Genomic DNA, 27,987 nt, shown 5'->3' with positions numbered 1-27,987 from the left:
TTGAAGGTCCCTAGGAGCCGGTGGGGGCTGTAGGGGTAATCTGGCAGGGCGCCTGGCGCTGTAGGTATTGCGGTCTTCGCGAGCCCCCTTGTGCGTGGTCGTGTCCCCCTTTCCCCGGCTTCTGGTGCTCTCAGGTCGCGGCCCGCTCCCGGAAGCCACAGAAACTGGTAACAAAGAGCCTGCTGGGCCGCCCGCTGCCCGGGCTGGGGGACCCAGAAGTCTGGAGGAGTGGCTGGGAATGACCGCGAGCCGAACCATGAGTCCAAGATCACTGCGGTGAGGGGCGCGGCCGGCGGCCGAGGCGCTGGTGCAGGCCTAGACGCCGGCGCTCCACTCCTCGCCGCCTGCGGCACTCCGGAGCTGGTGCCTCTGCTCTCCTGGCCGCTCCATTGGGGAAAGTGGTTTCCCGGCCTCTCCCGGGCAGCTCCTGGTCCTCAGCTGCAAAGGAACGGCGCTCAGCCCCGGCCCGAGACCCCGGGTTTCTCTGCAGGACACAGAGGACCTGGCTCTTCCCCGAGGTGCCCCGAAGCTTTGTGTGAAGCATCTGGAGAAGCCGACAGGAGGGATTTTTGTTTTTAATAAAGTTTTTTTTTTTTTTTAAGTCTCCGTTTTTAGAATTTTTTCGCGGAGTTTGCATTACACTCTACCTCTTCGCCTTCTTTCTCCTGCTCCTGGAGTGGTTTATTCCTCAGCTGTAAACATTTTTACTATCAGTGGAGCAAACCAGAGATGAACGTTTTGTGATTGAAAGTGTAACCATTAAAAACCACGTCGAAATAGTATAGTCAAGATGGACAAAAAGTCCTTCGAGACGGTGCTGGATGAAATTAGAAAGGTAATTGCACTTGATGCCTTAAATTAATCTGCGGAATAGGAATCATCGTGGTTTAGTTTCTTGGAGGTACTGTGTGTAGATTGCACAAAATAAGAATCAGAGCATTGCCAAATTGGTTTGAATTTTCACGTGTAGTGCAGGAGCTTGTGCCTTGATAGGTTTCACCGTACGGATAGCAATTATGTTATCCCAGTTTGAGAATCAGCGCGGCATTGTGGAATTTGTATTACTCCTCAGTTGTGAAGCCTGCTGTGCAAATCCTTAACAGCTGTGTATTTTCGAATAAGTAATTTAATATTTCTGCGGCTACTTTTTTCCTTTCTGTAACACGAAAGTGACTGAAAACCAGAAGTACCACGGTGGAAAGTTTCTATTACGGCAATTATGTCCCCCCCCCCCCCAAATCTAAAGATAGGCAGAATATATCTGCCTCGGCCAGAACAAAGTTAATGTTCTGATGATTAAATGTGATTAAATTTACTGTGTTGATAAATTGACCATCGATAACTTGAGTTTCAATTTTTTTTCTTATTTTCGTGATTCTTTTTGAGATATAGTTGGGTATCCTGCCTCTAGGAGTGAACACAGGAAAAAATTTGGAATGTAGTTTTGAGCCTAGCATTATCTGAAGCTCAAAAATTAGTTACCCATTTAGAATTTAAAGGACTTCTAGTACCATTATTCTGTTAACTGAGTGCCTTGCTTCGGCCTTCTGAGCACTTCTGTGGCTCATTAACTGACACCAAAGGAATTGTTACCACGTGCTTCCATGCTTATTATTTATATCAGCTTATGAGTTTTTTACTAAAATTGTTTCTGGAGCTGCTGTTTCATATTGTTTTTTATAAAATCTTTTTTTTATTGACATGTTTTATTTTTTATATTTGATACTTTTGAATGCTCTTTTTAAAACAAATTTCTACTTTTGTAAATCTAGTTTGTCCACAAGTTTGGAAACAAATACCAATTTGCTAACTGTGTAAAATTAGAGTTTGTCACAATTTGTTCATGAGCTAATTTGTGAATACTGTTTATGAGAAAATAGTTCTAGACCAGCAGATTTCTATTTTTGGATGATACAGGATATCAGTGTATAATTGTTTTGTAGTAAGAGCAAAAGGATTAGTTATTTTTAATGATTAGAGCCACAAAGCTGTGATAACCTGGTGTTTCCATCTTTAAGCTCTGCATATACCTGCAAGGGGAGATATTTGATTTAATTGAGCTCTAGATAGTAGAGGTCAAGGCCACCAACATCTCTTTCACCTACTGATAGATTTCTATGCAGAAAAGGAACCATTAACTAAATGTAACTTTTTGAAATAGGTGGTGAATTCTGTTCCCTTTTGTGAATGAGGAAGCCCTAAAGGAATTAAAATGCCTAGCAAAGACCTTGAATTCACGGACTTTGGGGCTTTTTGTTTTCTCATTTCCCTGGTGAAATACCAAGCCTCAGCTAGACCTTGTCCTCTTGTTTACCTATAACTTAGCACATAATGGGTACTTGACAAATAATAGATAAATTAAACATTTACTCTTAAACAATGAAAATTTGTTTGGTTTTCAGATATTGATTACATATTCAGGAATTATCTGTGTAATTTCTACTAATGTGGAATCTGCCTATTACAATTTTATTCCCTTTCTTTGTAAAAGTGAGTAGGGAGGCCCTACAATGTGGGACCTGAAAGGATAGACTGTTCTGTCACCACATGATCTTAGCTGCTGCTGTGTGCCAGGGCTAAAGAAGCCCTGCCACGATTGAGCTGCTTGGGCAGTTTTGATATATGCATATTACTGTGCTGCTTACATATATTAATGATGTTTTTCTATTTTTTAGGCTGTTTTGACAGAATACAAATTAAAAGCAATTGAATATGTGCATGGATACTTCTCTAGTGAACAGGTACTTTTAATTGTTTGTTTAAATGAACTTTTTTACACCATTGTTCTGGTTAATACCAACTTACCAGCTGTTCAAATTCAGAATTGCTTGTACTTTGTTCTTATATTTATTCAGGAACTTTAGAAGCTTGTGGTTTTGACAGAGCCTGAAAGTAGTTAAAAGTGTGAATTAGTCTGGACACAGTAATCAAAAGTTATAACCTTAATGATAAACTTACAATATAATGTCAGTAATTGCAAAATTCAAAAGAAAACATGAATAAGTGATGAAATGTGTTCTTATGTGAAGCCACTAAATAAAAATCTTAGCAATAAGGAAATATAAACACTGTGTCTAATAAGTAGTTTCTGCCATAGCCAGAAGACTAGTGTTTTAAGCATAATAGTTTAATGAAAACTTTAACCCCACATTAGGAGTTTGATTTCTTTCTTTTTTTCTTATTCTTTTTTCAAGATGGTATCTGCCATATTCCCCAGGCTGGGCTCTAGCCCATCATCCCCCTGCCTCCCCCAACCCCAGGGTCCCCAGTAGCTAGGATTAGAAGAAGTGCAGCCACTGTGCTGGGCAACTTTGATCATATTTAAGAAAAAAAAATTGTGTATGTATATAAACACACAGAAGAAGGATTTCTGAAGGGCACTAGGAAAATTCTTGATAGCAAAATCGGGCAGACATAGAAACGTACATTTAGAAAGAAGTTGGGAAAGGGTGAATCATGGATGAATCTGCAGACTCAGAGATAGTACCAACTTTTTATTTCTCCAGAGTTTGAATACATGTCAGCTTGAATAACTTTACGCCTGAAGTTCTTCTTAGGATTTGCATCTGTTAGTGCCTTTTTAGGGATAGTTTTTCAGCTTTCCCTTTGCTTCACAAGTTGCCTTATGCTCTTTTTTTAAATCTAAATGTTTTGAAAGATTTATGATTTCTTACAACTAACAGCTTTTTTTTCCCACATACATGCATGTGACATTTTGTAGAAAACATCTTCCTTTAGTGATGCCTTTGCTGACATCCTTTAAAACTTTATTAAACACTGAGACATTCTGAGTCTACCTTATTGAAGATTGATAGTTAAGTTTTATGGTTTGTAAAGTACAGCCTTCACTGTATAGTAAGAACACTGTTCCCATGAAATAAGGACATAAACTCTTCCCAAAGTAACTGGAGAGTATGCCTAATATGTTATTTATGCGTCTCTCTATAAGCAATAAAAAGTATTTTCACTTTCTTCCCATATCACTCTAGTTTACACCATTGACTGGTTCTTGTGGAATAATTAAATTCCTAGCACATTTTCAAGAATTCAGAGTAAAAAAACTCAGATTTTAAGACTCTTCCTATTTAATTCTTTTCCCTTTTGGAGTATCCTCAGAGGCTGTGAACCAGAGTGGTATTGATCATGCTGAGACTTGAAAGTTGTGATCTTGAAGCCCTGCTCACCTCTTACTGCCCATCTCACAATGTCCCCTTCATTCATTTGAAGTTCTCTGGTGGTGGTGGGAATTGATGGTAGCCTGGTTCTCTGAACTGTGAACTGGGAGAGTAAATCTTGGTGGTTCTTACATGATTTACGAGTATTACAGATCCAAATAAAAAGGTAGAAGTTAGTGGACTTACGCTGAATCATACTGTCACACCATTGTGAATGATTAAAACTATGCCACTCTCCATTATTGTTTTAAAGTTTTTCATTCAAATACATCTTTGTGTTCATAAGCTGTCATTTTTATCTCTATCTAGTACTTTTCAGATTTTTTGCCCTCATTAGGATAACCCCCCCCCCATTGAATATCTTCCTTTCTTGCTAGACCAGTGCTATTCAATAGAACTTTTGTAATGATAGACATGTTCTTCAGCTACAGTCCCTTATATTGGCCATAAATTTGGTATGACTGTTGAGCACTTGAAATGTGGCTTATACTGAGAGAGAATGAGAGAAGAAAAAAAAACTTGTTTGATTTTCACTTATTGTCTGATTTGTGCTATGCTATTATTTAATACTTTCTTAATATTATAATAAGCTTCGACTTCAAGTTTTTAGTTAAGATTCTGTAAGAGTAAAAGAAAACTTGTTAGCCCTTTTTTGTAAACTTAGCTTCAGGATTTCTTTCTTTTTTTTTTTTTAAATAAGTAATCTTTTTGATGTTACACTAAAAGGACACATTTCAATATTTGTGAGTCGAATTGAAATAACCAGTCTAAATATGTTATTAGGAATACAAGTAGGAAATTATTCTTGAAGTATTTTAACCTTGTGAATGAAAGTAGTTTGCAAATTTCTTTTAAATTGTAAACAATAGGGGAAAGTAAGGCAATTCACTCACTTTCAGTTGTCTGCTATGGTTCTCTGTAACTGGGTCTTGCGGAATTTATATACCCTAAAAATACAATGTTAGACCTGAGAAAAAATATTATGTTAGCAATAACTGGATGGTCCATTTGGGATAAAATGTTAATAAAAGGGAAAAAAAAAAAGAAATGTGGCTTATACTAAAAAGGAACTGAATTTTGTTGTGGTGGTGGAGGATACTGGGGTATAAACCCAGGCCTTGTCCATGCTACTCCAGTGTTCTACCACTAAGTTAAGTCCCCATCCCCCTTTTAAAATTTTTATTTTAAGACAGGGTTGCCCAGACTGGACTTGACCATGGGATCCTCCTGCATTGCCTCCTAAGTAACTGGGATCATAGATCTGTGCTGCACCCAGCCAGGAACTGAATTTTTAAATTTTGATTTTTAAGTGATTTAAATTTGAACAACCACACTTAACTGTGTTTGACAGCAGGTGGAGACTCTGGTGCATGCTCATCCCCTGGACTTGGGCTGTGTTGAATTTCACATATTGAAATAAATCTTAAAGAAATGTTTGTAAACCACACTGTAATTAATTCTCTGCTTTCAGGTAGTTGATTTACTGAGATATTTTTCCTGGGCTGAGCCTCAGTTGAAAGCAATGAAAGCATTACAGCATGTAAGTAGTTTGTTTTTGCTTAGAATACAGATCTTAAGTATTTTTACTTCTCCCAGTTTTCTTGGATTCATCTTAACTTGTAATATGTTTGAATTAGAAAAGTTAACCTTAAATTTTATACTTTGATTATTCAAAACTATGTTACAAAATTTTCTAAAGTGTGAAATTTAAATTGCATATACTGTATCATTAAATTGTAAGCCACAATGTCCTAAGTGGCAAATTGACAAACAAAACAAAGGATTTGAATTCTTAAGTATTTTTATGCACTTTCTTCTATTGTTCAATACTTATCTTTACCTGCTTGTATTTAGTCTTAGAAGAGTCATCAGGTTACACTTATATTCTTTAGATAACAGCACTGTTCAAATGAATTTTCAGTGATGATGCAAATTTTTATATCTGCACAGTCCATTTTGGGAGCCACTGGTCACATGTGGCTATTGAACACTTAGTCTGAGGAACTATTTTAGTTTTATTTTATTGTAATTAGATTTAATGGGCACAAGTGCCTTGTGGTTACTGTATGAGATAACATAGCCTGGAGCCTAGATCAACAACAGTATGTAGATTATACAGTGTTAGCTGGCTGCAGAGGAAGATTTTCTAAGAAGTGATTGGCATGAATACTTTAATAGAATCAATTTACAAGACCTAACTTCCTTAAACTGATCTGCCTAAGAAAGAATTTAGGTGTGTTATGCTTCTATCTACCTCTTTAACAATTGCTTGTTTTCTACCTTACAAAAGAAAGGGTGAAAATCTTTGTGAACCAAAAAGATAAGCAGAGTACAGTTATTCAGCAAGAAATATCTGGGAGGGCTTTGCCTTATTTTATCAGGACAGCAAACCCATGACAACTCTGAGGCCTGCTTGCCTGTCTACCTACTTTACGATTAAAATTTAGAGGTGAGAAGTACATTGCAGGGACAACTCAATACACTTACTTGAATTAAATTAAATCTCACCTTTTCTAACAAAGGAGAGATTAAAAAAAAAAATTGGATTTTACTGGTGCTTTCACACTGAAGACTTAACTTTGCCAAAAAGGTTGTATAATGAACATTTCTAGAAACTAAATGAGCTAAATTAGTAGTTCTGTATTTTTTACAAATGTACACTATCAGGAGTACATAAATCAATTCCTTGGTAGTACATTTATAAAAGGGTTTGAAAATCACTGCTCTGAGTTTTAGGAGCTAGGGTATTAATCCTAACCAATCTTAGTTCTTCATTGATTTTTGCATTTGAATTTCCATAACTGTTTAACTAACTATGAATCGACCAAAAAAAAAATTTTTTTTTTTTTCTGGTACCATGGGTTGAACTTGGGGTTACTCAACCACTAAGCCACATCCTGAGCCCTACTTTATTTTGTTTAGAGACAGCTTAGTGTCCTGCTGTTGCTGGCTTTAAACTGGAGATTTTCCTGCCTCAGTCTCTTGAGCCCCTGGGATTACAGGTGTGCGCCATTGTGCCCAGCTCAAATTTTTTGAATACTCTTCAGAAATAGAGATACCCTAGAGAAATAATTATGTAACATCTCACATCATCTTGGATAGTCACAATGTATGCTTAACGTATCAATCTTATGATGGCTGTTCAACAGGGAGCCCAGTTTAGCTAAGTTTTGGTCTAGCTTTTGTGACTAGTATATCCTTTGCTGTGTAACACTAGCCTCTTGCACAGCTTTTTGGCAAGTGATCTGTGGCATACCTGCTCCCACCTCCCAACTTGGGAATATAATTTTTTCTCACTCCTTGACCAATTGAGCCTCCTAGATATGTACTTTTCTGAGAAGGTAGTACTTGCTAGTTTCTTTATTCTATAAATGAACACATTGAGAAATGTGGATTAAAAGAGAGCTCATAAGAGAACTGGGATCTTGATCCGAAATTGTTACATTGAAAGAAAGTAAGGATAATTCACATATTTTCAGAACTTTCATTTGAAGTTTCACCGAAAATATACAATATTTCACCTAACTAAAATGTTTACATTAAGAGTATTTAACTATTTCAAAAAGAGAGCAATTTCGGGTTTGTATTGTGGCTCAGTGCTCGAGCACTTGCCTCGTGTGTGAAGCACTGGGTTCAATTCTCAGCACCACATATAAATAAATGAATAAAATAAAGGTCCATCAACAACTGAAACAAATATATATATAGTATGTATACATATATATATATGTATGTATGTATATATATGTATATAAATAAATAAATAAATATATGGCAATTTCCAGCATGAAGATTTTACATTGAAAATAAAATTATCTTTTATATTAATAGAAAATGGTAGCTGTTCACCCAGCAGAAGTGGTCAATATACTCAACTGTTTCACCTTCAGTAAAGATAAGCTAGTTGCTCTTGAACTGTTAGCTTCGTAAGTATTTCTTTTTTCTATTTACTTCAAATTTGGATGCTTTTTAATTCTTCTAACTTATTGTTATATCTTAATGTATTCAAATTATATAAGTAAACAAATCTCTCATAAAATATAGTCTGAAAGCATAGGGATGAATTCAGATTTCTTTGTGGATAAACATTCAATTTACTTATTACACATATGGTTGTAACTTAGAAAATAGTGGGGCTTATCAAGATTATTTAATTTGACTTTTCTGCATTTTAGTAGCTTGTTTTGCCTTCATATTCTGAGTGACTTAACAAGCAAGTTGGTAAAGACATAGGAGTTTAAGAATTGTCAATAGAATAAACAACTTACAGCAGAGGTTCTCTGCTCACCCATAGTATATTTGGGGATACTTTAAACACTATGAGCAATATATAAATATTTTAAGTATTCTGTGGAATAGTCTTTCTGATTAATGTAAATTAGTACAACTTATCTGGAAGGTAAATTTGAAGAGCTTTTAAAATGTCTCTACCTAGGGCAGCATTTGATAGGTGATCATGATAAATGTGAGCATGAAGGGAAACGGAGAGGACCTAACCTAATTCTTTGCATGATTGAAAAGTATGTATTAGTTGTTTATTTATGGAGCATATATTTTACAGTCCTTAATGTCTATGCATGTCCATAAATACACAAAATTAAAATAAAACATAAGGTAAAACTTCATTTTTAGATTAACTGTAATTTTTATGCATTTAATACATGGTTTATGGGGCTGGGGATGTGGCTCAAGCGGTAGCGCGCTTGCCTGGCATGCGTGCGGCCCAGGTTCGATCCTCAGCACCACGTACAAACGAAGATGTTGTGTCCGCCGAAAACTTAAAAAATAGATAAATAAATAAATGTTAAAAATTCTCTCACTCTCACTCTCTCTTTTTAAAAAAAAAAAATACATGGTTTGGCTCTATTGCAATAACGTTCAACACCATCAGAGAGGGTATGTTTTCAAGATTCTCAAAATAATCATTTTATTTACAGTATTACTTTGTCACTTTCCAGTAATCAGAAAGATAAACCTCAGTTCAGTTATTATATTTATCTTTATAATATAAATTGACCTATTAAAAGTAAATAATCACATTTTCTCCCTATGTCATGGGAAAGTTTTACTCAGATTTGTCTGTGTGGTAATCAAAAGCTGCTGAACTCTGTGTGTATTCTTAAATGAAAAACTAAATTGTATTTTCTTGGTAGAAACATTGTTGATGCACAGAATTCTCGTCCCATTGAAGATTTGTTCAGGATAAATATGTCTGAGAAGAAACGGTGCAAAAGAGTACTTGAACAGGTAATTGTTCTCAAGATTGCTGTGCCGTTTTTTCTGAATGGTAGCAGATGAAAAAAGCACCTGTCTTTTTTCTCTGTTAACTTTGAGAATAACCCGAATGCTGGTATGTGATGAGTTAAGAGTGTACATTCCTGCAGCTCATGGAGTAAAATAGATCTGGTTGAAGGGGATAGTAGAGCAGGGAGAGATGGCTTGAGAGTGAAAAGCATCACATTGTGCCCCATGAAGCTGTTACGTCTTGGTCCTTTGATAGCTTTGCCATTGCTGCAGATTTTTGTTTTTAATTTTATGTATTTAGGAACTTGATTTTTTCAAATTTGCTTTGTTTTCAGGCTTATGTTAATTAGATTCCTAAGAGATTAATACCAAAGCCAAGTTCCGGTTTATTTAAACCTACCAAAGTGGGAAAAGCAGTTCTTGTCCAAGCCTAGAAAACTTGATATGTCATCTAAGTTAGTAAGTTCCTGGGACTGTGATGTCTATAAATTGAATTAATAATTCAGAACCTCCTTGAAGAAGATGCATATTGCTCTTGTAACTCTGTCCTATTTAATTCTTATATCTTCCTCTGAGCTTAGGGAGGGTAGGCAACTTTGCTTTAGTCCTATGTTATTGTAGTAGAGATAAGGTCTGAGCCTACAATTCTTTTACTTTTTAATTAATTCATTGGGTTTCTTGACTGAAATCTTTATGGTATCATGCCTCTGCCACTGTAGTTTTATTCCTTACAAAGTGTTTTGTTGATGTTACCTTTTAACACAAAAGTTCCACGTCTAAGAATTTTTTCCAGTGGAACAACTAGAAATACAGTCTTATCTAAATGCTTTTACATAAATTTATAATAACCAAAAATAGGGATGATTTTTAGAGCTAAAGTGTTTAGTAGGGGGCTGGATTATATCACCGATATGATATGTGTTGTGGATGAATTTATGAAACCGATATAACTATAAAAATGTGTGTAAAATCATGCATACTTGTAAAATCTTTATATATATGTAAAACCATATAATCACAATCACATATATATTATATTTTACATGTCTATATATAACTGAATATTCCTGTAATACAGTATAGTCTTGTTGGAATATATTTGCCTTCTACAGTGTTTATCATTCATCTAATAATAATTTTTTTTTAAGAGAGAGAGAATTTTTTAATGTTTATTTTTTAGTTTTCAGTGGACACAACATGTTTATTTTATTTTTATGTAGTGCTGGGATCGAACCCAGCGCCCCGCGCATGCCAGGCGATCGCGCTACCGCTTGAGCCACATTCCCAGACCTCATCTAATAAATATTGAGCTCCAACTCTGTATATGTGAAGCATCATTTTAGAAGCCAGAGATCTAGTAATGAAAAGCCTAGACCCAAATCCCTTCTGCTACTGTGTCTCAAGGGTGTAACATTATTCTGGACATCATGTGGTCAAGTGTATTGAGCAATGCAGTTCTTTGAATAGTAGCATCCTCTGTTATTTGTTTGCATTTTTCCCACTAAAATGTAAACTTTTTCAGAGCGAGGACTTTGCCTCTTTCACCCCTGTGTTTTTCTTGCCTTGCCTTTAATGAGCTTGGTGTTTAGAGATTTGGACTGTATTATTTCTTGTTGGTTGGTGAAATGGAACAGATTTGATAATAAATAGACTTTTTTTTTGCACATAATTTACAGAATGCATTGTGAAGATTTCTTTGTTTAAGGGTCTGTTAGTTGCAATTTAAAGTATATTATACCATTTTAATAATTCCACCTAAATAAAGTGATTTTGCATATTGCCTTTGAACATGTTAATCATTGCAAGTGCTGACTGATGTGTTAACAGATTGAATGTGATGCTGTTCCTTAATTCATGTTTTTTAGCTGGGATTCCTAGTATCCAAAATATTTGATTTTATGGGTTTGACTTTTTTTTTTTTAACCACTCTCCTCTTTTGTATATTACAGGCTTTTAAGGGGGGCTGCAAAGCTCCTCACGCTATGATATCTTCTTGTGGAACAATCCCAGGAAATCCATATCCCAAAGGAAGACCTAGTCGTATAAATGGAATTTTCCCAGTAAGCATACTTTTATGACTGTATATGAAACTTCTCATGACTAAGTGTGAAATATAACCCAAGTTAATGATATTTAAGGGAAAATACCAGTTGATGATGCTTCTGCAAAGGAAAGGAATTTCATCATGTCATCAGCATAATTCATGGATTCATCACTGATTGAAAGTTCATGAGTAAATTTCATTAACATTTGTGTAAAATCTTCAAGCCAAACAAAAAAAGATGATGATTTTGTTTTATTTTGTTTCCATATTTTAAAAGTACTGATTTACATTTAATAAAGGAAAATTTCTCAAATCGTCAGTAATTTTCAGTTTTACAGTTAAATATGTTTGGGAAACTTTGCATGCAAAGAGGAAGTTTAAGAACTTCATCAGGATCATGCAGCCAGCCAGGGCAGAACTGGGTCTGGAATTCAAGTCTTATTCTTACCAGCTTTATCTCTTATCGTTGTTTTCTGTTTTAGTATAATACAGTGTGGTTGTTCTGGCTTGGATTTATTTGAAATCTCAATTACCTTTCTTCCCCACCTCACCCCTCTTTTTTTTTTTTTTTTTTTTAATAACACAGGGAACCCCTTTGAAAAAGGATGGTGAAGAATGTACAAATGAGGGCAAAGGCATAGCTGCACGGATTCTTGGACCATCCAAGCCAGTATGTGTGAAAATAAAAGAGAAAATAATTCTTAACTCCTAGTAGTTTTCTATTAAATTTTTGTATTGCAAAGTTTAATTATGTTAGAAATGCTGGAAGAGTAAGAGAGAGTAGCCTAGAGAAGTATAGTGTAATCAGCAGTGTTAAGACCCTTTTTGAGGTTAAGCATTATTTTAAAGTGAGATGAGTTAATTATTTTTATTGTTTTCTCTGGACACATTCAGTTGTTCAGTTCAAAGTGTGATGTCTGCTTTAACAGATTCTGGTTTAACAAAACTGGGGTTAATTTTAGTGAAACAAGAATGACACCAGGAGACTGAGAGTCTTTTCAAGGGTGTGATTATGGTGATTAGAATGTAAACTGAACAGGCAGAGGTAGCCCTATGGGTTTAAAGTATTGTTAGAATTGAAGTATTAGAGGCCTGTACTCAGCCACCTTGTAATCTCTGCCCATCCATATGACAAGAATGCCAGTGGCTGTTTTTTGTGACAGCTAGAAAGAAACTGGGTCCCTTTCCCCCAGTGGGTCCCTTCTGCACTAAAGGCATTCATGCTCGCCCACCTCTCTGTAGGTAAAAAGTACAGCATTTGCCTTAGCTTCAAATACTTGCAGTTCTCTAAAAACCCATTCTTTGAATATTTGTTATTTATGTAATGCCATCAACTATAAAAGTATTTGTGCATTTATGAATTTTAGAAAATGAAAAAACCCTGAAATATTCAATTCCTAGTTCTAGTATACATTTTATGAAAGTTGTCAAAATGCCAAATGCTAAAACAAACAGTGCATTTATCTTCCCGAAGAAGAAAAGAGGGTAAGAATTATAGGATGAATTCCTAATCAATTGAGGAGGATATGGCCATTGGGGTTCTTATGTAGCTGAGATTCCAAAACCTAGTGGATTTATTGCATTAGTTAATATAAGAGGAGAGGAATCCTTGGATTAATTTAGTCTGGATCAGAGAGTAGTTTGCTATTTAGGATAAGTTCTGACCCTTCATTGGAGATGATTGGGTAGTGAAATTAAAAAAAAAAACAAAAACTTGGCCATCTTTGGCAGAATTTACTTTTCAGAGTACCTAGAAACTACTTTTATTAAAGCAAAGAAATTTCCCTCATTTATGCCATTTCTTAGGCCAGTAGCATTTGATCTTTGGGGACATTTTTAGCCTATTAGAACTAAACATTTTAAAAGGCAGGTTGTATTTTGTTTTACCAGGAGACATCTTACTTGGCTTCCTTCTAACTGCTGTTCTTGTCCCGTCTAGCCTCCTTCGACATACAACCCACATAAACCTGTTCCTTATCCCATACCTCCATGCCGGCCACATGCAACCATTGCACCAAGTAAGGAGTTCTCTTATTTTTACTTCTTTTTCTTTTTTCCTGTTTATTAATTTGAGAGTAAATTCTAATTTTATGTAATTGGGAAACCTGCAGCACTTATGAAGTTCTCTGAGAGTTTGCTCACAGTCAGCTACCAATTTCTAGGTCTGCAGTACTATATCAGGCAGAGTTTATTTTCCTTGTGGTATTTATTTATATTTGTTAATATTTATTTATATTTATTTTTCTTACTATAAGTTAGTTGCAGATTATTTTTAATCATTCCTTATTATGGGTTTTCACTGTGGTAAATGACCTTGAATCTTTTTTATTTTTTTGGTAATTTAACTTACAATATTGTCAAATATAGATATTTAAATTAAATGTATGGCAGATTCTGCCTGCCATGCCATTCAGTGAACTTATGCCTGAAATGAACATGTAATGGGAATAGCCATCTCCTGTTATCTCATTATCTCAGTTTTTATTTAACCCTAGACCCAAATCTATAAGTTGCAAATCCATTATATAAATAATTTCAAATAATAAATGAGATAGCTGCATTAATATACTTTGAACTCCTAACCACAGAGAAATACTAAATTACATATATTCTATTATTTTAGGTGCTTACAACAATGCAGGTCTGGTACCGTTAGCCAACATGATAGCTCCAGGTGTACCCCCTCCATCTTCATATACTCCGAATCCTGTAGGAACAGGTAAAGTCATGATATTTGGAGTGTTAAAAGTAACTAAATTAGTCATTCACAGACATACATTTGGCAGGGACAGTTGTTTGACATGGCATGTCCTAACAATGGGAGCATGAGCTCAAGAGCCTTACTAGTGTGGTGTGAGTCGTTGGTAACATTGGGCAGTTTTCATAATCTTAATGACTTCCATTTCTCCATTTGAAATACAGAATAATACTTTAAAAACTATTGTTTAGTAACATTCAGTTAACATTAGAGAGATGATCTGCAATGTGCTATATATATGTAAATGAAAGAATGTGAACAAAGTCCTGTTTGCAAAGAATTTGCAATCAATGAGAAATATAGGCGAGGAAGGAGAAGACAATTTCAGTTTATTTTACTTCATTCATTCTAAACTGCACATTTTTATAGTTTAATTTCTCTGAAATTGGAATGTGCTTTATAGCAAATAGCAGCTTAGATTCTGAGATAGAAGAATGATTATTTCTGTGAAAAAGTATAGGTGGTGTGCAATCTCAGAGGAAGGGCATCCAAACCAGTCTTGTTAAAATAAATATGAGTTGCTTGTGTCATGTATCAGTAGACATTGTTGACTCAGTAATGTCCTAAGTTGAAGTACAAACAGGTAAAAACGGACTGGTAATGAAATACTATGAGAGGAATAACAAGGTGACAATAAGGTAGTTTCTCTGTGGCCTAGAAATAACTGAGGCACAGTTTAAAACATCTTCAGTAGAGATTCTGCTTCAGTGGATGAGAGGTGGTGCTGTGGTATCTTCAGTTTTCCAATGACTCCAAGTGATTCTTATCTACCATAGGGAGCAAGGACTTTGAAAAGGTAGTGCAAGCATTCAGTTTGAGACCCAACATCGAGGGGAAAAAAGAGAGAAAGTAAAGCGTGATGAGAAGGGTTCATACCGTATATGAAGAATAAATATTTTTTCATTTATTGCCAAACTGTTCTCCAGCAACCCTGTACCAGTTACTTCTGCCCATGAGCATATATGAATTAGTTTCTTCACACCTTCTCAACATGGTAGATAATCAGTTTTCTAATTTTGCCAATTTAATAGTAGACTGTAGTGTGTGTGTGTGTGTGTGTGTGTGTGTGTATGTGTGTGTGTGTGACAAAAATTTAGTTTTTATTTGGATTAATTATATTTTACTTAGCTCTTTGTGCCTTGATCAGGACAGCCTTCCTCAGCCCAAAAGTATAAAAGTATCTTGTATACTCTCACGTTACTTTAATGTTGATTTTTAAATATGTAGCTTTTACTCTACTTGCCCTCTTACACTCAGTGGATTCTGCTCTCATTCACCCAGCAGCCGCCTCCTGCTTCGGTCTTCCTAGTCTTCCACTGTGCACACAGGCAGCAGTGCGGAGGGGCCTGCTGGTAGCTTAGCCAATAAAAATGGTGTCTGCACTCTCTCCTGCATTTACACTCAGGCTGGCTCCTTTTCAATAATGTGAATTTAACAATGTGAATTTAAACCTTGACAAGTTCAGGGGAGACCAGCAGGGGAAGAGAATGGGTTAAGAGAAAGGAAAGAACAATCATTTATAATCCTCTCAGATTCATTATGACTTTTGTGTATTTCCTTTATTTCTCCATAGGTATTCATTGTGTTTTCTAATTTAGTGTTTGTATGTTCATGTCCTTTGTTTTTCTCATTTTGATACCAATCTCTGATTGTTATGGTGGTGAAAAAATTTGATTAAAGTTTGAAATCAACTTCTGTTTATTTACTTTTACATAGAAAATGAAGACCTTTCCAATCAGTCAAAACCTACACAAAATCAAAGTAAGTACCAGATCTGATCCAGAGATAACATGTCTGTCATGGTTGTCTGCTCTTTGTTGTTCACTGAGGACAGTTTGAATTGATTATATTTGGAATGTTCTAAGAAAAGTTCCTGGATAAAGAATGTAATTGATACTTACTAAAAGTGGCTTAATGAAATGCATATAATAACTACATTTAAAATTAATTCTATTACTTTAATGTTATTTGCAAAACTTGTAATGAAATCTAAGTGCTGTGTAGCATGTGGATCCATATATACATTGTGTGATTTTGAAAGCCTCATTTCTTTTTGATATAAACACATGGAATGATAAAAATCCTTTTTGACAAGTGCTATTTTGGATTCTACTTTTAATTATTTCAGTATTATTAAACATAACTGAATGTAGAAAAGAATAAGTGATGCCAAAGCAGAAAGTAAATTGAAGTGTGGCCAGGACAGTGTTGTCCTGTGGCAGCAGCTTGATACCATTGTATTCTTCCTTTCTTGGAGGATATGAGATGGTTTCAGCTATGAGACCTGGAGTAAGTTCTTATGTAGCAGAGTAGCATATGAGTCTAATTACTATAGCAGATGGTTTCAGTGGGGAAATTCCCTTCCCTGAGAACAGTACGTAAAATGATGCTTTTGAGCTGGTTTCTAAAGGAAGGAGCAAAATGGGGTGAAAAGAACACCAAGTAAGATGTCAGGATACCTAGTTTCTCATCCTGTCTCTGGAACCACGAGGTTTTGTGACCTTGACTCATTTAATTTCTATGGAAAGATGATTAGGGAAACTTCATCCTTTATGATCAGCTTTATTCATGAATCTGTTTTTGGAAAGAGGTAACCAGGGTGTCATAAATACCATTGGTAGGAGTAGCATAGTTTGATTTCTTATGCTATGTTATATGAACGTGATTAGGAGTTTTTTCTTATATTTTTTTTTAAACCATGTTAGGAAACATTAATAAAGACAAACTAATGTAATAGTTAAGAGTAAGGACCTGACAGGACTAGGTTCAGATCTTGGCTTTACCACTTAACAGATGCATGATCTTTTAATAGCTTGCTTAGCCTCACTAAGCCTATAAAATGGAAGTGTTACTGTCTATCTCAGGATTAATTTGGGAACAAATGAAATGATAGCTATAGATTACTAGCAGGGGTTGTGACAGATAGTGTTTTAATTATTAACTAAACTATATAGCAGAAATTGATGTTTATCATAGTATGTAGTTGGGATTTTATAGGGGTTTTTGTTTCTTTTTTTAAAATTTTTTATTTTTTTTTTAAAGTAAGACTCATTTATTTATTTATTTTTAAATTTTTTATTGTTGGTTGTTCAAAACATTACAAATTTCTTGATATATCATATTTCACACTTTGATTCAAGTGGGTTATGAACTCCCATTTTTACCCCATATACAGATTGCAGAATTACATCAGTTACACATCCATTGATTTACATATTGCCATACTAGTGTCTGTTGTGTTCTGCTGCCTTTCCTATCCTCTACTATCCCCCCTCCCCTCCCCTAAAATTTTTTATTTTAATTTTAGGTGGACACAATATCTCTATTTTTTTTTCTATGTGTTCTAAGGATCGAACCACATAGAAAAAAAAAAAATAAAGATCTTGTGCCAGGCAAGCAGTCTGCCATTGAGCCACAACCCTGGCACCTTGTTTTGTTTCATTTTTAACTGTAGGCACAATTATTAATAGGGCAAAGCTTGTGCTTTATTATATTAAAAAGTATCTAGTAGAAGTAGCTATAAAGATCACTCTAGGATTAGCTTGGTTTTCTCTTGAGATTATCATTGACTATATAGTCTTCAGCATATAGTTAAATCGGATAGTGGATTCTCAAATTTTTCCAACCACTGTAGACTTAAATACTTTTTTGGTACATTATTTACAAAATCAAAATTAAAAATATATTTCTTATGTGTCTAGTTCTTATGAAATAAGATTAAATCCATTTTCATAGGTACTCTAAAATGATAGTCTAGCTTTCCTGAAATTAAATCACTACTTAACAATACAAACACGGTGGGACTGGAATATAGTTCAGATGTAGAATGTGTGCTTTAGTTCAGTCTCAAAGCTTGCCCTCAAAAAAACAAAGGCATGACTATGGTTTAGGCTTGGCCTTTTGAGTTTGCAGTTTTATGCATTTATGTATTATGGTTTGTGAATTTTTCCTCCTATGTTTCTTTTGTAAAACAACTGCAGTGCTTATTCAGCCCAGTGCACTCTTTGACCATTACAAATGAATTAGGTCTATTTGTTTACCTCTATTATTCCTTGGATGTCCTTCCCCTGTGATTAACATGGCATTATTTCATTAACATGTCATCTCTTCATATCAAATAGTTTTACGTATGCGTAGATGTTTAAATGTCTGTTTTAGTTCATAGAAATGATTTCAGTTGATTATCACTGCAGAAGGAACATTCCCTGTTGAAACAGTATAAGTATAGTATGAGTGCAATATTGGTCAGTATTAGCAAATGCAGCAAGTGGGGACCGTACATATTAATAACATGTACTACTAAATTCACCTCACTGGGTGGCAACAAACAATACTGAGAGAGAGGGACGTGAATCCTGGAAGACCTAGTATGTCCCTGAAAGGGAAGTGGTGTCCTGAAAGCTCTTGAGAAGAGGACTGGTTTGTTATTATTACTTTCTTTCAAATCACTTAGAGTAAGTCAATGTACTAACACTAATCACAATTAAATTATTTTTTATTTTTATTTTTAAAAAGTAGAAAAATATGAAATTTTCTAAGCTTCTCAAGGCTTCCTCAGTGTGACTTGGTGGATGTTCTGGGCACTGTCTAGAAGACATTTGGATCTGACTGAGACTTCAGAGTGAAGATAGGATAGTGGAATCTAGAAATTTAGATATTACAAGAGCTGATTATAGATGTCATATATTTGTGAAATATGACAAAAATCATTATACATTTCTTTGGAGTTCAAATTGGGCATTTCGACATAATAAATTCTTGCCTTTTTCTCTTCCTCACACAGCATTTTCTACCCCAGCAAGTCAACTCTTTTCTCCCCATGGTTCTAATCCTTCAACACCTGCTGCGACTCCCGTCCCTACTGCATCCCCAGTCAAGACAGTAAACCATCCATCAGCCTCAGCAGCTGCCACCGGTTCTGGAATGAACATGCCCAATACTGTCCTCCCTGTGTTCCCAGGGCAGGTCTCCGCAGCCATTCATACACCTCAGCCATCGACGCCAAACCCTACAGTTATCAGGACCCTCTCATTGCCTACGGCACCCGTTACTTCCATCCACAGTACAACATCTGCTCCTGTTCCTTCTGTTTTTTCTGGCCTGGTACCACTGCCAGGTCCTTCTGCTACTCCTAACCCAGCCCCTCAGGCCACAACCACTCCTCGGGCTACTCTGGCTTCCAGTGAATCATTTGCTTCTACTTCTGCTCCTTTCACTAGCCTCTCCTTTTCTGCCACCTCTGCTGCTGCTTCTACCAACAATCCAAATTCGGCTTCATTATCATCGGTTTTTGCAGGTCTCCCTTTGCCCTTAACGCCAACCTCCCAAGGTATATCCAACCCGACTCCTTCTGTAATTGCGGGTGGTTCTGCCCCCAGTGTTGCTGGTCCACTTGGTGTAAATAGTCCTCTTCTGTCTGCTTTAAAAGGCTTTCTGACATCAAATGACACCAATTTAATCAACTCCTCTGCTTTGTCATCTGCTGTCACGAGTGGGCTGGCTTCGTTATCCTCTCTTACTAAGCGAAACTCTGATTCTCCTGCTTCAGCGCCTAGCAAGTGCTATGCACCCCCAACTGTCCCCACCCCGCAGGGGTCTTCCACTCCTGGGCTGGCCATGTTCCCAGGCCTGCCGTCCCCTGTGGCTAACCCAACTTCCACTCCCCCTACGCTGTCTGTGCAGTCTCCTTTGGCTACTGCTACATCCTCCTCAACATCAGTGCCCGTTAGCTGTGGCTCCTCAGCCTCCCTTTTGCATGGCCCCCACCCAGGTACCTCAGACCTGCATATTTCACCTACCCCTGCAGTTACTACCATTCCTGTAATGATCAAAACCGAGCCCACAAGTCCTACTCCCTCGGCCTTCAAAGGCCCATCTCATTCTGTGACTCCCTCTCATGGCACTTTAGGTTTGTCAGGGACATTGGGTCGTGCATATACTTCGGCGTCAGTGCCCGTCAGTTTATCTACTTGCCTTAATCCTGCATTATCAGGTCTCTCCAGTTTGAGCACTCCCTTAAATGGCTCAAATCCCCTTTCTTCTATTTCCCTTCCACCTCATGCTTCCTCCACTCCTATTGCTCCCGTGTTTACTGCTCTTCCTCCTTTTACTTCTCTGACCAATAGTTTTCCTTTACCTGGCAACCCGTCTCTTAATCCATCGGTGTCTCTTCCAGGGTCATTAATAGCCACCTCATCTACCACTGCCACCTCCGCAGCTATGCCTCCTCCTAGCTCCACGGCAGCTGTTCTCTCAGGGCTCTCTGCCTCAGCACCAGTCTCGGCAGCACCTTTCCCCCTCAACTTATCCACTGCCGTCCCCTCACTTTTTCCAGTTACCCAAGGACCTCTTCCCCCTTCAAATCCCTCCTATCCTGGCTTTTCTGTCTCCAATACCCCAAGTGTTACCCCTGCTCTCCCTTCGTTCCCGGGGCTGCAGGCGCCCTCCACAGTCACAGCTGTCACACAACTACCTGTCGCAGCTACGGCCCCGTCACCAGCTCCTGTCCTCCCGGGATTCGCTTCAGCGTTTAGTTCTAATTTCAACTCTGCTCTTGTTGCACAAGCCGGGTATGTGAATAATGTGGGAATAGGATTGAATCATTCTTCACCTAACATGTAATTCATTGTCTTAAGTTATTCAAATGAAAGTCAAAATGTAGTCATTCAGTCGTGCTGAATTATGTCTTTCTGGGCCAAAACGTCAGTGCTCAAAAAATGTTTTATGGCTCTTGGACTGTTAGTTTAGATGCATATAAAATATTAATACTTATTAGCAAAGTTGTAGAATTTATATTTGGTAATTTAACTTGCTTTCAAAATAGGAAGAATTATATGTAAAACACAGACTGATGAATTCAGAATAATACACTTCGTAACAGTAAGTTCTACATTAGTGAGTGGCTGACTTTTATGGTTTTTTCCAACAGAAGAATAAATTCTAAGTTTTTGTTTTGTTTTCCATATCTTAAGATACTACTTGGTAAATCTAAAAAGAACTTTGCTATCTTGTCTGCAGTTTAACCTGTTTTTCTATCAATTGTTTTAGTTTATCGTCTGGACTTCAAGCTGCAGGCAGTTCTGTTTTTCCAGGCCTCCTGTCCCTCCCAGGTATCCCTGGGTTTTCCCAGAATCCTTCACAGTCATCCTTGCAAGAATTACAGCATAATGCAGCAGCGGCACAGTCAGCATTGTTACAGCAGGTAGGCAGGCGATGTCTTGCATGAATAAAATGGTCACCCATGTAATGGTAATTAGTAGTGTTGATGTTGTGACATCCCAGTATTGGCAAAAAGTGCCTCTTATCAGAATGCCTAGAGTTTTAATATGTAGTTCTCCTCAGACTTGCAAATTATGCTTATCTTCTTTTAGAAGAATAACAAAAGGGTAGGATAAAGTCCATCTGTATGAGTTGTTTTTCCCACTTAACAGATTTTTAAAAATCTGTTTGGAGATTTCACTTAATAAAATGTAATCTTTATTCCTGAAAATTAAATTTTAACTTGTTTTTTAAGTTATAATAGGCCTTTCAAACACATTGTAGAAAACCTGTTACTCTTTCTTTGCAAGAATATTTTTTATTTAATTGGCATTTCTATGTCTCTCCTCCACTTGAAGAAGACTGAATATTTCTTTAAAAGATTCAGCAAATGTTCTTTTGCCCAAAATATGTTCTTCCTATTCTGATTATCTGAAGTGTGGCACAGGCCAAAGCAAGTCAGGTTTAATTGAGCTTGGCCCTGTGCTAACCTGCATGTGTGTTCTCTCTTTCAGGTGCATTCAGCTTCAGCTCTGGAAAGCTATCCAGCTCAGCCTGATGGGTTTCCTAGCTATCCTTCAACACCAGGAACTCCATTTTCTTTGCAGCCAAGCCTGTCCCAAAGTGGATGGCAGTGAATATTTTTTAATTTTTATTATTCTTGGGAGCAACATGAGATTTTCTTAAGAACTGCAGTGAACAATCTGACAAATGTGAAGTTGGCCAAAAGTCAGAATATGAAAATGAGGATAATCCTAGAAAAGTTGTGGCAAGAATTTGAAAAGTCTGGTTGCATTTTTTAAAATGGTTTTAAGTATGAATACTCCCCATTTCTTTATGTAAATATGCTGACAATAAATTGTATGGAGAATAGTATTTAAAAAGTATTTGGGAACTTTTCACCTCCCAGTCTACAAAATTTTGAATCATGTATGTGATCTACATAGAAAGAATATTAAGCAGGAGACTGAACTCCTTATAGCCGAATACAGCCTTAAATCTGCTTGTATAGCATCCATGGACAGAAGTAATAGTTGTGCCTCAGACTTATGGGTTGCATGTGGCCCTGGGGGACTTAATACCCTTGGTATGCATGAGTGGTTCCTATTAGCATCAGTTGGAACTCAATATTCCACATGTATACGCAAAAGGGAACTTGACACCCACTATTATTTTTTATTTCTGATATTAATGATCATACATACTGCTGAATTTAACTCAATATATTTCAGGTAAGTGAAAATGGTGCTTAATGTAGTCTTTAGAATGACTTTCAGGTTTTCGACTAAAAATATATATCCAGAACTACTTTCTTACGGAAATATAAGTAAGGAAGGCTTATGATAATATTTGCCTTCAAAACATTTTTCCCAATCTCAGCAGTATCCAAATGAGTGAGGAACACTTGACTGACTCTTGGGCCACCTCTATTACTCATTGTACTCTGGAAGCTCTTGGTGAATGTTTACAATCATGGGATGTCGTATTTCTCTTTGTACTTAAAGTCAAATGCTTATCTGAAATAATTATGTGACAGCAAATAGAGAATACTTGCTCTGTTAGTAATGCAGTGTGTACTCTATTTAAGGACCTGTGGTAGTATAACATGATTGAATGTCATTAATTTAAGAATAACAACTGCCACATTGGGGGCGGGGGGTGTAGGAAGAATGAATTCTAATCCTGTGATTAAAATTGTAAATTATAGAATCTACTGTAGTACATTTCAGCATCTAGAAGTTTTACTTTTATAAAGATGGTGTCTGGAAGATGTTGCAAATGTATTTTCCTTCAACATGGGGAACAAACTTTTTAAGTATATTAAATATTCCTGTATGGTTAGTTTTTAACAATTTTTTAAAATAAACTTTATGGATATGACAAATATTTTGTGTTTTATTAAATGCTTGGATAGGGTTTTTGGGTTTTTGTGTATGTGCTTGAACGAACATACTGAATAGTCTTTGTCTGAATTTATTTGAAACCCTACTTATACTACTGATTACCCAACCCTTTAAATAATATGCTAAAGTTATAACTAACAATTGAAACAGATGAATAAATACATTGAATTGTCTTTGAATACATATATTTCCTACAGTTTATGATACCAGTTGCCAGAATTTATCATTTTTTTCATTTTAAGTCTACGTTCATAAAACTTTTTAAGATGATATTGTATTATTGCTTATATACGTTGACCATTCAGAAAATAGTTATTGAATGAGTGATCTTTATAGAGTGCTGCTACTGCGAGGTGTATTTTTGTTATCCTATGAGCTTCTGAGCAGAGAAACTGTATCCTCCTCATCTCAGATGTATTTCTGGCATCTTGCACATATTTGGCACTCAGAGATTTATATAAAAGTGAAGAAAACATTTGGAACACTCACACTAATTACTAGGGACTATAGTATATAGACTGTAGTATATGAGGAAGCACAATATACAGTTCAAAATTAAAAAGCAAGAGAGGGCTGGGGTTGTGGCTCAGTGGTAGAGAGCTCACCTAGCATGCGTGAGGCACTGGATTTGATCCTCAGCACCACATAAAAATAAAGGTAATATATATACTCACATAACCTGCAACATGGAGGTTGGATTAGTGGTGATAGACTGGGTGGTTATTGTAGAAAACCAAAAATAAAAATTGTAAGACTGGCATTCTATAAAGAAAACAGAAGTGTTAATGTAAAGTCCTATAGTCCATATAAAGTAAAGGTGATTAATATAATTGGTTAAACTTAAATTTAATCCTCACTACTTGATTTCCCATATAAGTTCAACCTGTGTATTCATAAAATATAATTGATGTCAATTTTAGAAAAGACCTTCCTCCAATTTTATTTTAAAGGTGACACCGTAGTACTAAACAATGTCTAATTTAGTTAAGACATTAATATTGAACAAGATTAGCCAGTAAATTTGGAAGGGTAATCAAAATTAAAGTGTCTCAAAGGTCCTTGTATTCAGATGGTGCATTATGATTTTTTAAAATTTAAATACTTCTAATAAAATTGTATGGTAATAGCTAAAAATCAATGGTGTTTATAACTCCTAGTTGGTAGAGAGGAATATTGAAATAAGAAAAAAAAAAAAAGTCCAAAGAAGGCAGGAGAAGAAAGGCCCAGACAAATTGAAGAAATAAGCACACAGGAAGATGTTAGCTGAACTTCCCATTTACTAGTGATCACAACCTTTCTAAATGCAAAGGAAGCAGCAGGATCAGAAGAATTGGGGTTTTCTCCAAGAGAATAGAAAGTGAACCAAAACTCTGAGAAGAATGGTATGAGAATAGTATTCTCAAGAGAATAGTAAAATAAATAAATATAGAAATGCAAACATTTAAAATGGCATACCATTATCAAGTTAGGGTTGTATCAGAAGTGCAAGAGTCAAATAACACTAGGAAAGTGCAATTCACCACTTTAACAAAATGAAGAAAAATGCTGTTAGCGTAGGCATAAAAGCATGTAATAAACTTCACCATAGTTTTTTTTAAAACTTTGCAAACTAGGAAAAGAAGGAAGCTATCAGCTAAAGGAAATCTATATGGAGTATTTATAGCTTACATTATTCTTAATTATGAAACATTAGAAATATCAGCATAAAATCAGAAATCAAGGAAAGTGCAATCCACCATTGAACAAGACATACTAATGTAGGTAGGTATAAAAGCAAAATACAGATGTGACGATATTCAAGAGGTGACAAATAATTAACAAAGTTTAATGGATTCACAGATATTTAAAGATCAGTTTGCATTATCAAACATGAGCAACTCCAGAAAATAATTTTTAAAGGCAATTGTGACATGTTACCTAGGAAAAAATCCAACATGAGATGAATGATAACTTCAAGGAGGATTTTTTAAACTGAACATCATTAAAGAAAACCTATTTAAGGTGGAGAATATACAATGATCATGGTTGCCGGTAGTGTCTAGACTTAGGATATCAAATCTCTCAACCTTGGAACTCAACACAATTTCAATCAAAATCCCAACAGAGCTTTACAAGCTTAATTTAAATTTTATGTCCACAGCCAAAGGATGGAAAGCAAAACACTTCTGAAGGCAGTGAATGGAGGAGGGACCTGCTGTACCAAATATCAAGGCAATATTTAGAGCCCCCATCCCCACCCTTGGTACTGGAGACTGAACCCAAGGGTGCTCTACCACTGAGCTACATCCCCAACATTCAGATTTTTTTTTTTTTTAGACAGAATCTTGCTAAGTTGTCCAGGATGGCTTCAAACTTGTGATCCTCTTGCCTCAGCCTTCAAAGTGTATGCCACTGTGCCTGACTGATATTTAGAGGTTTAGGTGATTAAAACCTTAGGAAGGGGAGGATTTTTAAACAAAGTATATTGGACATTGAATACATTGAAACTTCACATATTTGATATTAGGTACATCGTAAAAGGAAAAAAAAAGAATTTGGAAAGCATATTTGCCACTCATAACTGTCAAGTATCATTTATATATTAAGTATAATGTATGAAGTGTGTATATGTACATATTATGTATAAAACTAAGAAAAAGTCCCTCCCTCCAAAAGAAATGAGAAGAAATAAGATACAGTGAATGGTGTGTATGGTGAAGAGTTAATGAAATCAGAGAACTTCTTCATTTAAAGAAAAGGGAAAGTTTTCTAAGGAAGTAGCAAATATCCTGGAATATTTGTGTGCATTTTAGCAAGAAATCATAGTGAATTACACCTGGCCAAAAAATGTTCCTGAAACTGGATGCTTAGGAAAGGAGAAGGACTCAGGGATAAAAGGGATTGTTGCAAGCAACAGTTTTGCCTAAGATGATCATTTAAGGAAAAGCAAATATTCATACTTAGGAATAGATGTCCTATGCGTTAAAAGAGATTAGAATTTGAACATTTAAAAACAGCTGTCTGCAGGCATAGCGGTGCACGCCTTTAATTCCAGATATTGGGGAGGCTGGGCCAGGAGGATTATAAATTTGAGGCCAGCCTGAACAACTTAAGGAGACCCTTTCTTAAAATAAGAAAGAGCTGGGGATGTCACTCAGGTGTAGCACATTTGCCTTAGCATGCATGAGGTCCTGGGTTCAATCCTCAGCACAGGCAAAAGAAGGGAAAAAGTTTATAATATGCTTTTCTCATGATTGTTGCAAGGATTCAATAAAAGATAGCACTTAAAGAGCTAGAAACAGTAAATGGCACAGAAAACCAGCTCAGTAAATATGAGCAATTATTGTTATTGAAAGTTCAGCAGATATAGCTATCAAGACAGTAGAAACTTCACAGTATTTACAAACATTGGAGGAGGTAGGGGAAACTCCTCATTTCAGGACTTTCACTAGTGTAGGAATGGACTTGTGTAGGGACGGAAAAATCTTCATCAAAAGCACCTTCCAGCAATTCTAGCACCATCACTCCTTCAAGATGAATGGGGAAAAATTCCATAAAGCTTCATCATCTGAAGCGTAATTGTGGATATTTATGGACAAAGAAGGAGGCAACTTAAGAATGGGCTTGGGTGTTATTTCCCCAGGTCCTTCTGTACCGAGACCCAGCTTGTTGGTGCTCATTACTGGTTGAAACCTCTCATGCTTTCTAGGCCAAGACATTGGAACATTTTGCAGGAAGAAGAAAAACAGTTGCTTAGTCATCTTCCAAGGGGATGTATGTAGCAAGGTCCCTTGAGGTTCTTTCCAGCTGTCCCTTGGGAACAATTATTGTTTGTGTTGTTTTGAACCTTATACCTCAGTGACTGGCAGGGCCAGCATAAATGATATTTGGCCAATATGAAGGAGAAATGTATTTAGAAATGAGCTCACCTAGAGCCTTCGCAGCAGGGCTGTGGAGGGGCATCTGATTCAAAGGCAAAGGGGCCTCCCATTCCAGGGAAGATTGGCATGGCCCATTCATGAGAAATGCTGGAAACAGGAAGCTTTTCTGTCGCTCTCATCACAAAGTGATGATGACATGGTGGCTAGAAAGAAACAAGATGGGATCTATCTACTGACAGGCAGGCAGGCCGGGAATGGGCCTCACGCTTTCAAATTTGTAGCAAACAATAACCCTAGACTACAGAAGGAAGCAAAGAGATGCTGACTGTATTGACATTCTGAATCAACTACCAATCTTGCATTCACTTGAAACCAGGGGGAAAGGGAGACATTGTGAAAATTAACCCAATATTCCTATTTTAGGTGATAACTGAACCCTGAGATATATAGCTCAGCTCCCACACAGGGTAATGATGGTTACTGTCTATGAATGCCAGTCTTTACTCTGAGAATTTTCTATGTAACATTTTATGTGATTCTCAGACAACTCAGGTAGATATTATTATCTCCATTGTACAGATGAGAAAGATGAAAGAAAAAAGGGTTATATAACCTCCCCAAGGTCACCTTAAGGATTCACAGTGGAGCAAGAATTTCTCTCCATGGGGCAGTGTGATGTGAGCACAAAGCTTCCTTTCTTACCACCCCCTACCCCATGCATCTGGCATCATTTCCATATTGAGCC

The 27,987-nt window shown here is 36.4% G+C and overlaps 1 protein-coding gene across 1 annotated transcript; it reads left to right on the top strand.

Moving 5' to 3' along the window:
* Nucleotides 1-139: 139 nt before the first annotated feature.
* Nucleotides 140-23,363, top strand: Proser1 (proline and serine rich 1). Its single transcript, XM_046454220.2, has 13 exons — nt 140-835; nt 2,676-2,741; nt 5,647-5,715; nt 8,007-8,101; nt 9,329-9,422; nt 11,369-11,479; nt 12,050-12,133; nt 13,403-13,481; nt 14,087-14,182; nt 15,938-15,982; nt 19,005-20,790; nt 21,269-21,422; nt 21,994-23,363. Exons 1-13 carry the CDS (start codon nt 791-793, stop codon nt 22,114-22,116), a joined length of 2,847 nt encoding a protein of 948 aa, XP_046310176.1. The 5' UTR covers nt 140-790; the 3' UTR covers nt 22,117-23,363.
* The last annotated feature ends 4,624 nt before the right edge of the window (nt 23,364-27,987 follow it).

The sequence above is a fragment of the Marmota monax genome, unplaced genomic scaffold, assembly GCF_021218885.2.
Source record: "Marmota monax isolate L192 unplaced genomic scaffold, Marmota_monax_Labrador192_F-V1.1 WCK01_AAM20220418_F8-fsc00011, whole genome shotgun sequence".
In the NCBI taxonomy this organism is placed as follows: domain Eukaryota; kingdom Metazoa; phylum Chordata; class Mammalia; order Rodentia; family Sciuridae; genus Marmota; species Marmota monax.
Note: the sequence above shows the minus strand (reverse complement) of the source record. Positions and strands in the feature narration are given on the sequence as shown.